This window comes from Actinia tenebrosa, unplaced genomic scaffold, assembly GCF_029948245.1.
Source record: "Actinia tenebrosa isolate PJP-AT-01 unplaced genomic scaffold, QUT_ActTen_1.0 PGA_scaffold5__44_contigs__length_20552954, whole genome shotgun sequence".
Lineage (NCBI taxonomy): Eukaryota > Metazoa > Cnidaria > Anthozoa > Actiniaria > Actiniidae > Actinia > Actinia tenebrosa.
The window spans coordinates 19,625,974-19,642,035 of record NW_028292582.1 but is presented as its reverse complement, the minus strand read 5'-3'; the positions used below and the strand labels follow the sequence as shown (position 1 = coordinate 19,642,035).

Sequence of the window (16,062 nt, the reverse complement as noted above, 5' to 3'; positions counted from 1 at the left end):
TATCAAATAACTATACAGAAAAATAACTTGGACTGCCTGTGGTTACTCCCTTACAGCCTGTCCTGAGAGTTAAACAGTCCCGCGCGTTCTTACTCGAAGAACGCCTGACCATTTCCATCATTTCATCAACAAAATTTATCAGAGAATTCCTTTGTCCAAAAAATTAAGAAAATTGGTACTTAAGATGGCATATTATGGTGGTGGAGGGGGCTATAGGCCGCCTAAGGTAAACTATCTTCCTAACATTGATTCAAATTTGCTGGCTACGGTCCGAGATGAGATGAATCGAAAAGAAGAAGAGAAGAGAGAACAACAAAGGAAAAGAGAGGCCGATAGCAGAAAAGTTGCCTATTATCTTACACAGCTACAGGCTATGGTTAGAGAACTACCTGGGTAAGGAATTAAACTATGTAACTCTATTAAAATATTGCCTTTATTCACTTTACATGTAGCCCGTAAAGTCCTCAGTTGCAGATCCAGGAATCTTAGGAGAAGGGGAGGGAGGATATTACGAAGGTTTTACCAGGAATTGGAGGAAAAGGGAGATGACTGTTACTAACGATATACTGAGAAATTTGTTCACCATGCCTTATATACTGTTGTTTGCACCCAAGCTAGACCAGAATGCGCCCTCTTTATGAAACTCGGGAAAGGCCTAGAATAAAGGAATGATGTACAGAAATTCCTTAGCATTTTCAGCCCGTCACATTCCATTTTTAAAACTAAGATGTCAAGGCCACCACTAGGATAGTACTAATCTACTGTATAAAAACTCTCCAAACCTTTTAACAGTCCTCTGAGGTTCAGTAACCCAGTGTCCATTGGGTGTAAACTGTATATTTATGAGGAAATTATCTTTTAGGAACTCCAAGAGTAAACTGACCTTTGACATACTTTCTGCAATTGCAACATCTCTTCTTGATGGAACTGTGTTTGACATTGTCAGAGGTCTAGAAGATATTCAACAGCTCACTGAAAGAAACCTGCTGAACAAGAGAATGAAGCTTGTCAATTCACATAAGGGTATACTGTAAACTTGGAGCTACTTTCTTATTAATATGTTACAGCATGGGAGATCAGAAAATGCTTTTTAGAGTCACATTGATTTGGGAAGCTAGTGCGAAGTTATTAATACATTTATTCATTGGATTGATGGAAAGTATGGGGTTTGCTGAAACAGTGAGTAGGGGACACGGCAGGGGGAGAAGAAAATGTTTGGCCACCATGAAGGTTAGGTATATAATACATAGGTATATAATTTTTGAAAACATAGTATAACTGGGTATAACTGGGTATTACCCAGTGATTTGATCAATTCTATATGGGACTGCATGGACATTGAGTGTTAACATTTGTGATAATTCTGCACAGCTCAGAGAATGGAAATGACCAAAAGACACAATAAAAGCATTGAAGATTGTCAACAAAGACCTCACAATTTACCAGTGGTTGAAAGAGACAATTTAGAAGAAAAACAGGTTGGTTGTAAGATATGGATTTCTGGTGGCCTGAATGGATTTTGTGATGCAAGTAGAATGTTGTCATCAACCCTAGCTTGGTGGGGAGGATCTAATGGAGGGAGGGTATATTGTGTCATTCAAGAACAATCCAGATGGTCCCCACGTCTTAATTATTCATATTACCGCCGAAAAAGCTTACCCCTAGGTTCCATTAATGCTTTCTTATTTGAATATTGAAATTTATTCTTTCTAAGAATACAAAGTCTCAGGATTCAAAATACAGGTGGGCAGAACCGGGGGCTGCACCCACCCCCCCCCCCCCCCCCCCCCCCACCACAAAATATTGGTTCTCAGTGATAGTTTTATGCTGCATGTGTCTGCAATTAAACAAAACAACGGTCATTATCACAGTGTTAAATGTAATATTTCAGTGTCCCTCCAAAGATTTTCAGCTTTCACCGCCCCTGAAATAATAACCAATTCAAAACTCAAAGTCTGATTGGATCATTCCATAAAATGAACACCATACTCCAATTAGAATTTGAGTTTTGAATCTTTCTTGCTATCAGTGACATTTTGCATTCAATGTTTGTAATGTTTTAAGAAACTAGAGGCAAAGCTTGACAACGAGATGATGCAGTTGGATCAAAAATTAGTCCTGGAATTAGACCAGATTGTCTGCGACCAACAAGCAACTTTTGAGGTATTAAAGATTACATGTATTTGGTTTCCTCTTTGGACTTTGAATTCGCTAAAGGAAAGAGGCAAAGGGTGCAGGGGACTTCAAGTTTGGGGTAAGGGATTGGGACTCTTTTCTCTCTTAAGCCTGCCTTATTGGCCTTTACAAAAGATCAATATTGTTGTATATCTTTCATACATTTCAGAGAGCAGGGGTACCTTTGTTTTTCGTCACAAATAATCCAGAGGACACAAGAATTCAAATGCACATCTTGGAATTTATACAGAGACTAATGCCCTCGAGCTAAAGAGATTTTACTTGGCCCATGTAAAAAAGTTGTAACAAATTATTAGTGACTAACAGTCAAAGAAAAACAAAAGAAAACAATGGAATTATTATCTATGCCAATGCATTATGCTTACATTTTTTTCAAGGGCATAGTAAAATTGCTTTAGAAATATAAATGACTAAAAAATTCAAATTAACACAAAAATAGATTGTCTTTTATTTCAAGTACGATAATGTAAGGTGACATTATTGTTAAATACAAATATTGCAAGCTGGTACTATATAATGGTTGTGATATATTCATTTTATCCTACAATACTGTAAAAACAGCCAAATTGTATATTTGGGGGTATTCCAGTGCTGTTTTTTTTTTTTTTTTTGCATCAAGCGTCGTTATCTTCCATTTTATAACTAAATGCCTCAGTATTTTGTGTAGTATACAATAGTTATGCAATGCTTTATTATGGCACACCCTGGAATATCCCATTTGTCGCTTGTATTTTCATAGTATGCTATGGAATATTCCATGGTAGGATACTCTAATTACTGTATTATATATTGTATATTATTTTTAAATTGTAAAAATTATTGTAAACTAATAAACTAAATCATTGTAAATCTAACTCCCTAGATGAGCTTCCTAGTTCTTGTAGAGAATGAGGAAAAAATATAGTTAAATAAAGAAGCAAAATAATTATTAACAAGTCAAAGCATAAGAACGGCTTTATGCGAGATAGGATACAATGACAGATAAATAAAGAAAACAAAAGAATATGCCCAAATTAAGAAAAACAGTCTATTATATGGATTTCCAATGCTTTGGTTTTTAAAATAAGAACATTTTACGAATATGAAAGTTATAGAAGCAGACTAAAAGGAGTTTGTCTAACTACGTAAACGTAGCAAATTTTTGGCATAAAATAAAATTTCAAGAAATTATAAATATTTGCATGTGACGTTAAAGCAACTTGATCTGGGGGACAAAACAAAAGAATTCCAATCTCCTGAGAATTGGAACCTATTGTTTTGTCCCACAGATTGAGCTGTATTCCAAAGTGCTGCAATGGGTCTATAGACTTTTTATCTGGGCAAAGAGTGATTTTATTTGGCTTGTGAAATAATGTTGTATAATTAGTAACTAACAGTCCAAGTAAAGCCAAAAAAAGCAAAGGAATCAGTGTCTACTAATTTGTATTACTTTGATTATTCTTTCACGGTATGAGAATAAATTTCTTTGTTTAAGTTCTATCCATATTCTCAAAAATAATGCAACTGTTAAACAAAAAGTAATACCTGTTGATACCTTAGAAAATGGCGTGGTTTGAAATGGGAAAATATTGTGCCTAAGCTAAAAAGCTTTATTAGTACAGATTTTTAATGCTTATTTGATTCTCCAGGCTCTAATAACATAACTTACACCTTCTTTAGCTACATGTACTGAATTATGTAGTTCTAATAAAATAATTTTATTAATAAGTTTACATTTGGGCAACTTGAACCGTTCAAACAAACAAAAGTTTAAACCAATGAAGCAAAAACATGTAGGCTATAAACATCAATTTTTAAGTGCAAATTAAATCCAATTATTTACAGATTTTTACAGCAAATATATTTTGGTTAGGCTGATATCGTCATGTATGCCAGGTGGTAAAGTGAAATTCAGGAGGGGGGAGGGGGAGGGCGAGCTGTGAGTTCAATGGGTACATCTCAAATTATTTTCAAAGAACAAGTGTAGACCAAAATTTTAAGAGTACAGTATTGAAAAATATCACCTGCCCTGCTCTGGCATACATACAGTAATAAATGCAGCATTAGATATTGGCATGAGCTAAACAAAATACTGTGAGGGCTGCAAACACATCCAAAATTAATGGAGCTTAATAAGCCACACCAAGAAAATGTTCAATTTTGAAAAAATTATTTTGTTTTATTTTTAAAGTCTTTTATTTTTTTCTATATTTGTTATCTTTTGTTTAAAAATATTTCTCACGACAAAATATCATGAATATGATTAGATTGTTTCTCAGTTTTATGGCCTGTCAAGTTTGGATGTGAATGCACCTAAAAAATCTCAATTTCCTGAGAGAGTCAGGAGACAAAAACATGGCAGTATTAAGAGCAGTTTTCATATGACTGTGAAAAGTTCAGTGCCGTAAGGGTGCTGTGCCGTGACCGTCAATGTTTCCTAGAATATTAATTGGCTGATTTTTTCTTGCACAATGTGATTGGCCTGTCAGTGACTTGACCTTGGTGTGAGTGTGTCTATGCCGTGTTCCGGGTATTTGATTGGATGGAGAGTAAATTCTCGAAAAATGTAACTGGTCTGGCGTATCCCTTGTTGTGGCAGGACCGTGTGCGTGCTGGGAGCTTCTCACAGTCATACGAAAACTGCTCTAACATGGTGGTATTAACAAAGGATTGTTATGAGAAATCTTTTGCAAAATACCACTAATATGGCCTTGATGATGCAACATAACAAATAGCTTAGCTTAAATAATATGAACTATCTATGTTTTGAGTTCTGTTTCACCCTCACTGTCACTCTCGTCTTCGCTGATGCTACATTTGGGTGATAGCCTGCAGCCTCTGTTGATATACTGTTGTAACTTTCCGATTGATGCTAAAATAAGCCCCAGGTAAGGTGGTGATGGTTTGAGTGGTCGACTTATGTATTCTGGATGAAATTGTACTCCAATGAAGTATGGGTGTCCTACAAAAACGAAAATTTTAATAAAAAAGTTTAATCAATCCAGATAGCACAACTTTGATGAGGCCTGGTGGTTAAGATAACTAACATATGACCTTTTGTCTTATTCCTAGCATATAAACACTCCTTTCTACCACCTCTTTCTCTTTTACTCAGATGAAGGACTAGCGTCTGAAAAGTCAGTCATCATCTTTTCACAGTGTATAATATACCCTTTTATCATCACTGTTTCATTAGAAACACCGATGCAGCTCACACTACTTTTTAGCTAGTTATCTCTTCTCAACATATGACCTGTAGTTTCATAACTGACTCACCTTGTAACTCCATTATCTCCATTCTCTCACCCTCAATATCTTTGCCGACAAACTTCATTCCTTTTTCTTCAAAATCATGCACCTTTTTTGGATTAACCTATGAAGAAAAAAGGTTAATTTATCTTTTCAATGGTATGGAAAAAATGACCGATGTTGGATCAAACTCTGTTTTAGTTTTGGGGGATGGGGTAAGGAAGCAAGGTTGGCGTGCTCTGCTAATGCACCACCTCTCACTGCTGTAGTCACCGGTTTGATCCCTGGACTCACTGTTATAACTGTGAGTAGAGTTGCTAGTTAATTTTCTCCTGTGCTTTGAGGGTTTGATTAATTCCCAGGTACAGTGTCATATGTCGTATAAAGTTGTTTGTTGGTTCTCTGCTGTGCTTCAAGTTTTTTTCTCCTGGGTTCTCCAGATATTCCTACCTCTTCAAAAATCAAGTGAATTCTAGTTCGATCTAATTTGATCCAATTTTGGCTAAAGTCATCATCAGAAATGAGTACAGTTTATAGAAGTATGTCTTTTGATGACTTCAATCAAAAACGTTTAAAATTTATAATTTTCATTGGAAATCCTAGCCTTTTATAACCAAACAAACAATTAATCATATTATGTCACTAATTCAATCTATTGACTGCCTTATCAAATGGGTTACAAAACCTGATAGGCTTTCTTTCATCCACTCTAGAGTGCTGTAAATCCCATAAGATTTAGAATTTCTGTGGGTTCTCAGTTTTTCTCACTCTGCGTCATCTTATCAATAATTCCAATTTGATCATATAATGGGGGTCACAGGTTTGTGAGCCATGGGCAATAAGTGTTGCCTCTTAAAACGAGGACGATTTATTCATTGATTCAAGGAGAATTCTTTTTTCCTGTATGACAATCCTCACCTCATATCGATGTCGGTGTCGTTCCTCAACAGAGTCAACATTTTTATACAGTTTTCCTAATAAAAAATTAACATCATTGAGACCAATGAAAATGGAGGGATGAGTATATTTAAAGGACCATTCCTAGCTTACTTATGGAATGGGAGTGGGAATGGGAGTGGAAATGGGGTTGGTCAGAAATTTTTAAAACAATTTCAATTTTTTTCCTTGGGCCTCTCACCTACTTGCAAGGCTTAAAATCCAAAGCCACCCTCTTCTCTGAATAAACTGTAAACATGTTAAGTGAATTGCAAAAATTTCAGATTCCCTATCTTATCAAACTTTCCCCCATAGTCCTTTTTTGACACTATTCTGAAGACGTGCACCCACGCCACTAGCCATGCACCCATGCCACAAGCCATGCACCCATGACACTAGCCATGCACCCACACCACTAGCCATGCACCCATGCCACTAGCCATGCACCCACGCCACTAGCCTTGCACCCACACCACTAGCCATTGCACCCATGGCACTAGCCATGCACCCATGCCACTAGCCTCTAGCCATGCGGCCACCCTGACACACTTAACCTAATCAATTAAGGAAACATACTTGCAATACTGTCCTCTACATCACAGAACACTGTACGACGGCGACCTAGTCGCATGGTGCCTCCCATCTGTCCTGGATTGTGTTCTGGCATATCAATAACCTGAAAAAATTCATATATCAGAAACACAAAGAATTGGATATCTCCCTTTATTTGAGGGTTTTCTATAGTTTGCCTCTTGCACCAAAGACAATACAATTGAAATTGATATAGTAGCAGTGCCGAGCTATTTGACATGTTTTCCACTTACCACAGGATGTTTTGTGTCTGGGTCATTCTCTGTTGAATTTGCTTCTATGAATACAAAAAAAGGCATGATTTTAGCTCTTGAAACAAAAGATTTACTTATGGTGTCCCTCAAGGATCATGTCTTGGTCTACTAATCTTTATCCTCATTGCTACTTTGGAAGATGTTATTATGGTTTCAAGTGTGAATATGATGTTTTATGCTTATGATTGAAGACCAGATTTAGCTTTTCCTCCTTCTTGTAAGAATGACATGATGATGATGATGATGATGATAATGATAACATTTATAACCTGTAGAGAGCATTACTGGGTGCATATTAAGGCACTTTTAGTAGTTAGTGCCGTGCAGCTAACAATCACGGGTAAATTATTTATTTATTAGTCATTGTTTTATGACCCAAATTCAAAAGAGTATTAGACCCAGCTCCCTCTGAGCTGTAACTTTATGATTTTTCGTGAAATAGGACTACAAAATAATACACTACGATTACCTTTCCATCCCAGAACATTTCTGGCAAACTCAATTACAGCTAGTTGCATCCCATAACAAACACCTGCAAACAATCAAATATTTTAAGAGAAATTTTTTAAACAACCTATGGGCCGATCTAAGTCAGGGCATGGCTCACTCACAGATTGAACCCTGAAACAACCTCTGGGCTGATCTAAGTCATGGCATGGCTAACTCACAGATTGAACCCTGAAACAACCTCTGGGCCGATCTAAGTCAGGGCATGGCTAACTCACAGATTGAACCCTGAAACAACCTCTGGGCTGATCTAAGTCAGGGCATGGCTAACTCACAGATTGAACCCTGAAACAACCTCTGGGCTGATCTAAGTCAGGGCATGGCTAACTCACAGATTGAACCCTGAAACAACTTCTGGGCTGATCTAAGTCAGGGCACGGCTAACTCACAGATTGAACCCCGAAACAACCTCTGGGCTGATCAACATCAGGGCATGGCTTAACTCACAGATTGAACCCCGAAACAACCTCTGGGCTGATCAACATCAGGGCATGGCTAACTCACAGATTAACTTGGGAATTAGATTGTTAGGTTTTGAGGAGAGAGAAAAACTGGAGAACTTGGAGAAAAACCATCGTATCAAGGGAAAGACGTAACAAACTCTGGTCACATGTGAAGCAGAGTTCAGGAATCAAACCTGGTACCCCAGAGGTGAGAGGAGAGTGCACTACGACTACACCACCCTTGATACCTTAAATGTTGTGCATATTGTCATGGTTACCTAAGTAAGGTATTGGTTTGGTTCTTGCCCACTCTGCAGCTGCTATCTTTCCTTCGCTTCCTCTCTTTCCAAATCCACCAGGCACAAGGATACCACTGTCAAAAAAAACAAAGATATCAAATAAGTGGGCACTTGTTTGGAAACAGTAGGGCAAGGATGGTAGGGCTTAAGATAATGAAGTCATTGGACGATGTCTGATCAGAGTTTGAGCTTGTTTCAGGGTTTGTGCTGAGGTAACCACTTAAAATTCAAGGACTATTCAAGGAATATACATAGACCCAAAAATTCAAGTAGTATGTTCTGCTAACTATGCCAAGGTTTTACACCGTGGTTGCACATGGCCAACTTTCAGATTTTCCGATCTTTTTGACTAGATCTATTTCAGAACCATGCAAATAATGATCAAAGCAAAAATTCAAGGGATTTTCAAGGAGTTTAAGGAATAGCACGAACCCTGCAAATAAGTGGGTAATTATTGTTTGGGAACAGTAGAGCAAGGATGGCAGGGCTTAAGATAACAGAGTCATTGGACAATGTCTGATCAGAGTTGGAGCTTGTTTGATCCAATCTTTGCCTTGGCAGTCACTTTTATCAGTGACGTTGACCCAGAAACCAGGTATTACATGTAGTAGTTACATGGATATTAAAAGTAAAAAAAAAAGCAAAACATTACATGTACATGCAAACGACATAATACACATCTTGAAGAGGAAATTATGGGGTTATCCTTATGTAAAAACTACGTGTATGGACGAGCGAAAAGAATTTTTGGTTGATCCTTAACAGCAACTGAACAGTCATCATTACATTAAAATGGAATTTTGTGCGGGGTAGGTGGGGAGGGGGTGGGGGGGGGAGGGGACAGAAAACAAGTGCTTACTCGCATCCACAGAGTTTCTGCCATGCATAATGATACTCCACTGCATTAGTTGTTTGAGTTTCCCTTTCTAGGTTTTCTGCATCAACCCACTGAAAAAAAAAAAATTTGAAATAAGAGTAGACTGAAAATAAAGAAAAGAAAATGATCTGTGGTGTAAAGTAAACTAAAAATATTTTTAATTTCACAACAACATTTTATAGCCAATTACACACATTTTTCTTTATTATACAACCCACCAAACACTGGAGCTTGCCAAAAAATGCATTTTTATAATTCTGATGTGTTGACAAGTGCTTCCTAAATATTTATTGTCACCCACAACACAATGCTTGGGATCCAAATGTGTCCCAGGACTCACTTCACTTGTGTTGACAAGGGCTTCCTAAATATTGATTGGCACCCACAACACAATGCTTGGGATCCAAATGTGTCCCAGGACTCACTTCCTTTGTGTTGACAAGGGTTCCCTAAAATATTGATTGGTACCCACAACAAAATTTGAGCAGTTATGTGGATCGCTGGACCAGGATTGAAAAATTCTAGTGCCGTGCCTACAAATGAAATTCAAGAATGAGACTCACCACAACTTCCAGTTTTCTGTTGCAGTGTAAAGAAGCATGTTTGAGAGCCTTCAGCACAGACAGATAAGCATCCTCTAATTTAGTATATTTGCCAACAATTGCTATTTTCACTACGTCAAGAACGCGCTCTTCTCTGTGGAATAAGAATGCTAGCTTTGATCGATGGATCTGATTAGGTATATTAGTACTCTCATTTTGAGTTGGTTAGCGATGGTTTTAGTGCGTCTTCACAATTTAGAAGTGTTTGATTCTTGTCTCATTGGAGGTATTTTTAAAAAGGAGAATGAAAAAATAAAACCAAGGAAGGAAGAAATGAAGGAGAGAGAAAGGAAAGAAAGAAGTAAGGCAGGGAAATGAAGGAGAGAGAAAGGAAAGAAGTATGTAAGGCAGGGAGGGAGGGAGCAGGCAGGGACAGAAGGAAGGAAGAAAAAGATGGAGAAAAAAGGAGGGGAGGAATGAATAAGTAAAAGAAGGAGGAATGGAGGGAAGGAAGGGAAAAAAGGAATGATGGAGAAAGTAAGAAAGGGAGGGAAGAAAGAAAGAGAGTACTAACCGTTCAGCCAGTTCTTTCCAGTGTTGCATAAAGTGTTTGGGTCTGCAAGTAGTTTGTAGTGGGATCTGCAATCGTTCATCAAAAAACTGGACCAGATTTTGCTCATGAAGAAGAAGAGGAACTCTGTATATCGACTTGCAGTCATAGACATCAATGACCTGTTAGAAATAAATGACAAAAAATACCAGGGGTAAAGCTCCAATTTTAGTTTATTAAAGATGCTGGATTTAATTGCATCTACAGATTGTCTTTCAGTCAAGGATGGTATATTTTTCTCCAGGTTCTCTGGTTTTCCTCTTTCTATAAAACCCAACTTCCAATTTGAACTGTGAGCTAGCCATGCTGACTTGGATAAGCCCAGAGGTTGTTTCAGGGTTCAATCTGTGAGTTAGCCATGCCCTGACTTAGATCAGCCCAGAGGTTGTTACAGGGGTCTATTTGAGTAAGCCATGCCCTGACGTAGATCAGCCCAGAGGTTGTTTCAGGGTTCTATCTGTGAGTTAGCCATGCCCTGACTTAGATCAGCCAAGATGTTGAAGGTTGAAGATACAAACCTGGTCAGGTGATACATGACAAAAAAGAGAAATCTTTTTCTTCACAGAATCTGTGATTGATGTTTTACAGCGACACATAATCTAAATGAGATACACAACAAAACAAATTTAACTAGTTGTTTTGTGGCTATTGCTGGCTTTCACTCAGCTAATAAAAGTTTTTGAATCTCATTATCTGCTCCAAATGGTGGTCAAACACCGACTACCATGTGCTGTCAACCAGAAAGAATTCTATTGCTGGGTTTCAATCAACTGATAAAAGTCTTTGAATCTCATTATATGCTCCAAATGATGGTCAAACACTGACTACTATGTGCTGTCAACCAGAAAGAATTCTATTACTGGCTTTCACTCAGCTAATAAAAGTTTTTGAATCTCATTATCTGCTCCAAATGATGGTCAAACACCGACTACCATGTGCTGTCAACCAGAAAGAATTCTATTGCTGGGTTTCAATCAGCTGATAAAAGTCTTTGAATCTCATTATATGCTCCAAATGATGGTCAAACACTGACTACTATGTGCTGTCAACCAGAAAGAATTCTATTGCTGGGTTTCACTCAGCTGATAAAAGTATTTGAATCTCATTATATGCTCCAAATGATGGTCAAACACCGACTACCATGTGCTGTCAACCAGAAAGAATTCTATTGCTGGGTTACAATCAGTTGATAAAAGTCTTTGAATCTCATTATCTGCTCCAAATGGTGGTCAAACACTGACTACCGTGTGCTGTCAACCAGAAAGAATTCTATTGCTGGGTTTCAATCAGCTGATAAAAGTCTTTGAATCTCATTATCGGCTCCAAATGGTGGTCAAACACTGACTACCATGTGCTGTCAACCAGAAAGAATTCTATTGAAAACTTGTGATTCAGCTGATGAATGAGATGAAATTACATCACTAATGCAACTCAGCAATTTAGAGGAAGTGAGAGTCACAAAATGACAAACCTGTGGCCCTCTATAATTAACTTTTTGAAACAGGATTGCCCTTTTACAGCCCGTTTCATCTTTCTGCAAAACTGACTGACTCCAGACATCTCTCAGGGGTTTCATTAAGGGTCGAGGATTGTAGAATGCGCCAGTAAATGAGCAAAATTCTCTGGCTTAAACTACCATTTATAGCTTTAGTAATTCACAAAATGTTCACTTAGGTCTAGACCAAGACAAGTTGCCAACATTGATGCCATACAATATTGATCAATGAATAGTAATTTTCTAAATTTTAATTTTCAATTCTATTATTGAGAATGTTATAGAAAATGTAAAGCATTGTTGAACGTCTGGATATTGATGCTATATAAAATATCATATTATTATTATTATTATTATTTATTATTATTATTAAACGATACGTTACAACAGTTAATCATACCAGGTCAGGAGATAGTCCAAGTCCTCTTAATTCTCTAACACTGTTCTGAGTTGGTTTGGTCTTCTGTTCTCCTGTTGCTGTAGGCTGAAGATCAAAGAAGAAAAAAGAACCAACTTTAATGGCTTTTAAATAAGATGCTTTACAGTAGGATGGTTGAAAACAGCTAGACTCTCTTGCTGCCTGGTTGGCTCCTAGCTACTGTATTGCCAATATACAGCAAGTACATACAACAATGTTAACATCATATGTGTGTGTTGCTTTAAATTTTGATTTCGATTACATTCTTGTGAAAACTTATGCTCAAATTTCCAAAATCTTGACAAAATGGAAGAATACACAGACAAAAGAAAAGCAAATATCATTTGATGCTGTGTAGGATTCAGTTGAGGCCTCTCGGTTAGCTCAGTTGGTAAGAGCGTCAGTCCCTTGTATGGGAGGTCGGAGTTCAAGCCTTGGCCGGACCAACACTTAGGGTCTTAAAATAACTGAGGAGAAGATGCTGCCTTTGTAATTACATCTGCAAATGGTTAGACCTTCAAGTCTTCTCGGACAAGGACTTAAAACCGTAGGCCCTGTCTCCCAACCCTTCCTAACCTGCAGTAAAATGGGGGACATAAAAGAACCTTTTGAATTGTTTGTATAAGAGTAGGGGATTGTCTCTGGTTCAACAGCCTATCCCAATTTGGAGGCATATTACTAATGTACAAACAATTCACACCTATGATTGTAAGCTGCACGGCTGCTAATATCACCTTAATATGCAGCCCGTAAAGTCCTCCACTGGTTATAATAAAGCGCATTGAGATATTTGAAATGCGCTATATAAGAAACTCCCATTATTATTATTATTATTATTATTATCATTATTATTAAATCTAAAACGGCAGTCCAAACACTTACGGCTGGGATAAGTGTCACATGGACTACACACATGTTTTCACGTTTAACCCTAAACTGAAACTGACGAAAGGCTTCTACAAAGGGCATGCCTTCAATATCCCCAATAGTACCACCGAGCTGCAACAGAAGAGTAGGAATAAATCAATTAGGGAAAGGAAATTAATAACAATTCAATTGTGAGCCTACACGTAGCTTTGTTGTGTCACTCATTATTTGTTTGTTTGATGGAATGAATGACAGAATGAATGAATGAATGCAGAATGAATGAATGAATGAATAAATGAATGAATGACAAATAAAGGAATGAATGAATGAATAAATGAAGGAATCAAGGAATCAAGGAAGGAATGAAGGAAAGAATGAAGGAAAATGAATGAATCAATGAATCAATGAATAAACGGAGGAGCGAAGGAAGGGAGGAAGGAATGAAGGAAAGAATGAATGAATGAATAAAGGAAAAATGAATGAATAAAGAAATGAATAAATGAAAGAATGAATGAATGCAGTACTGAAAATAATGGACGGTCAACTAACAATATTCAGCTAAAATTGGCACTTGTCTGTGCAAATGTCTTGCTAGTCCTCTTGACTGGTCACAAGCTGCTCAACCTAATATGGCCAGTCATCCTGCCCACTCCTAGTTAAGGTTTATATACAGACCTCAATGATGCACACGTCAGAAGTTTCTTGTCCTCCATCATAAATAGGCAAGTTAGCCACTCTGGTGACCCAGTCCTGGATGGCATCAGTTATATGAGGTACAACTAAACAAGAGAGAGAGAAAGAGGGAAAGAGAGAGAGAGAGAGAGAGAGAAAACAAAATCAATCAGATTCTAAAACTAAGTAACTGCAGACATTACCCGCCCCTCTTCTCCATGAGGTGGGTGTCAGAACAGAAGAAAAGTACAATGTACCCTTCTCCTCTCCTGTGGGGGAGATGAAGATATTTTTGTGGAACTACACAATATACCTTTCTCAGATTCTCAACTCCAGTCCACAAATCACTCCAAACTGTTACATTGGCCAAGTGCAATCCCTAAGGTATATCTCACCTTGTACAGTTTTGCCCAAGTAGTCACCATTTCGCTCACGTTGGATTACATTCTGGTAGATTTTTCCAGTAGTAATGTTATTATCCTGCTTCAGGGTCACATCCAAAAATCTTTCATAGTTCCCAAGATCAAGATCTACTTCCCCTCCATCATCAAGAACGAATACTTCACCTGTAAAATAAAACACACAAATACATCTTTAAGTATTTTTTCTAAGCACATGGGAGGGTGGGTAGGGAAATATTTGGGTATGGCTTGATTAACACAGAAAGGCCATCATCAAAAGATTTCATACATTTTAGAGTGTTTCATAAAATGTTGTAAATCTCATTCTTTCCCTGTATATTTTTATTAGACGCTACGTATATAATGGGTGCAAGGTTAGTACGATTATAAATTATTCTGTTTCTCAACATGACGTGACGAAAAGCACATTCTGCTCGAGATCATGTATGCCTCGAGAATATATTAATTTATCAAAACATTAACATTTGAGGCAATTTTTTCAAATTTTCTCTAAAAGCAAACTCTGTTTAACCAGTAGAACATAGTTTCAAGATACTCTAATAACTTTGCTTTAATTGTTTCAGAATAAAATTTAAATTACTGTAGCTCAAAACCTCAAATTTACAGTCGCCTTCGAAGTTGAATGGTCGGTGGTCCGTCGAACGAGAGAGGGAAAAAACTTAAATTGCTCTTCACAGACAACCAACGTGCAAAAGCATTAAATTAAAATAGGTTAACGACTTGTTCTCTTACCGTGTTCATAGGGAGAGAAAGTTCCAGCGTCGATATTTAAGTAAGGGTCTATCTTGATAGAAGTGACCCGTAGACCACAACCTTTGAGTATGGTGCCAATACTGCTGGAAATAACTCCTTTACCGATGCCACTTATAACACCACCGGTTACCAGAATATACTTCATAGTAATAAATCTTTCGGTGTGTTTGAAAAATATTCAGTTGACTTCGTTTTTTTTGGCGGTGAATTTTCGGATGAACTTTCTACTTTCTTCCCCACGTGTTTTGGTTCGTTGACATCTTGCGCATGAGCATAGGTTTTCCCGCTGGAATGTCAGCTTCGCGCGCAAATCAATAACTGTAACTGTTATATATGGAATTTGCGCGTGTAAAAAAGTATATTCATCAAATTCTTTTTATGGTGTTTTATTATCTTTTAATAAGGGAAAAGATTTAAAGAAGACTTTTACACTAGCGATTTTGTCGTGCGACTTGAGTGGTGATTTCGATGGCGTTTTCGTAAAATTTGCGGATACGGACACAAAACTTTGCGGACACGTGTGGACGCAACCCGTATCCGTAAAAAAAAAAAAAATTGCGGATACAAAAATTTGCGAGTACGTGTGGACGGGGCCTTAGTATCAATTGTTCATAAAACGTTTATTTTGGAGGAACTTTATATGGGACTCTTGTCCTGTTGTTCTTTCGGAGGTAAATGCCTGTTTACTGTTTCCGTAACAAGGCCCCAGGAGAGCTTCCGAGCTGATCATGACATGACAAAGGACCGCGCATTTTTAACCCCCACTCCAACCCCCATTTTTTCCCCCAACAAAAATCGTCATAAAATCGTCGGCTGTTTATGCACTCGCGATGTTGCGATAATTAATTTATCTTTAAATAAGTACTAGTTGTAAAGCTAATAAGTAGAAAAAAATTAATTCATTAACATCGCATGACGTCCTTTTGGTAGACCATTTATTTTTATCCCTTAT

At 37.5% G+C, this 16,062-nt stretch overlaps 2 protein-coding genes across 2 annotated transcripts; one reads left to right on the top strand and one right to left on the bottom strand.

Annotated features, from left to right (window-relative positions):
• Positions 1-116: 116 nt before the first annotated feature.
• LOC116308858 (protein DGCR6) lies at positions 117-2,808 on the top strand. Its single transcript, XM_031719362.2, has 5 exons — positions 117-393; positions 863-1,023; positions 1,372-1,478; positions 2,065-2,163; positions 2,345-2,808. The coding sequence occupies exons 1-5, from the start codon at positions 185-187 to the stop codon at positions 2,444-2,446; spliced, it is 678 nt and encodes a 225-aa protein (XP_031575222.1). The 5' UTR covers positions 117-184; the 3' UTR covers positions 2,447-2,808.
• On the bottom strand, positions 2,621-15,357 carry LOC116308857 (CTP synthase 1). Its single transcript, XM_031719361.2, has 16 exons — positions 15,090-15,357; positions 14,331-14,501; positions 13,939-14,042; positions 13,279-13,395; positions 12,379-12,462; positions 11,002-11,082; positions 10,448-10,605; positions 9,895-10,027; positions 9,314-9,402; positions 8,434-8,528; positions 7,675-7,737; positions 7,185-7,228; positions 6,937-7,036; positions 6,343-6,398; positions 5,452-5,548; positions 2,621-5,137 (listed from the first exon to the last, which is right to left on the bottom strand). The coding sequence occupies exons 1-16, from the start codon at positions 15,253-15,255 to the stop codon at positions 4,935-4,937; spliced, it is 1,761 nt and encodes a 586-aa protein (XP_031575221.1). The 5' UTR covers positions 15,256-15,357; the 3' UTR covers positions 2,621-4,934.
• Between the last annotated feature and the right edge of the window lie 705 nt (positions 15,358-16,062).

What these genes read in the sequence shown, in the direction of transcription:
- LOC116308857 (XM_031719361.2), bottom strand. Translation starts at nt 15,255, where the DNA reads ATGAAGTATATTCTGGTAACCGGTGGTGTTATAAGTGGCATCGGTAAA. An exon ending in CAAACCAATACCTTACTTAG is followed by an intron (nt 7,738 to 8,433) that starts GTAACCATGACA and finishes GATTGTTTGCAG; the next exon opens with GTGTTTGTTATGGGATGCAA. An exon ending in GACACCGACATCGATATGAG is followed by an intron (nt 5,549 to 6,342) that starts GTGAGGATTGTC and finishes TTTTCTTCATAG; the next exon opens with GTTAATCCAAAAAAGGTGCA.
- LOC116308858 (XM_031719362.2), top strand. Translation starts at nt 185, where the DNA reads ATGGCATATTATGGTGGTGGAGGGGGCTATAGGCCGCCTAAGGTAAAC. An exon ending in ATGGTTAGAGAACTACCTGG is followed by an intron (nt 394 to 862) that starts GTAAGGAATTAA and finishes ATTATCTTTTAG; the next exon opens with GAACTCCAAGAGTAAACTGA. An exon ending in ACAATTTAGAAGAAAAACAG is followed by an intron (nt 1,479 to 2,064) that starts GTTGGTTGTAAG and finishes TAATGTTTTAAG; the next exon opens with AAACTAGAGGCAAAGCTTGA.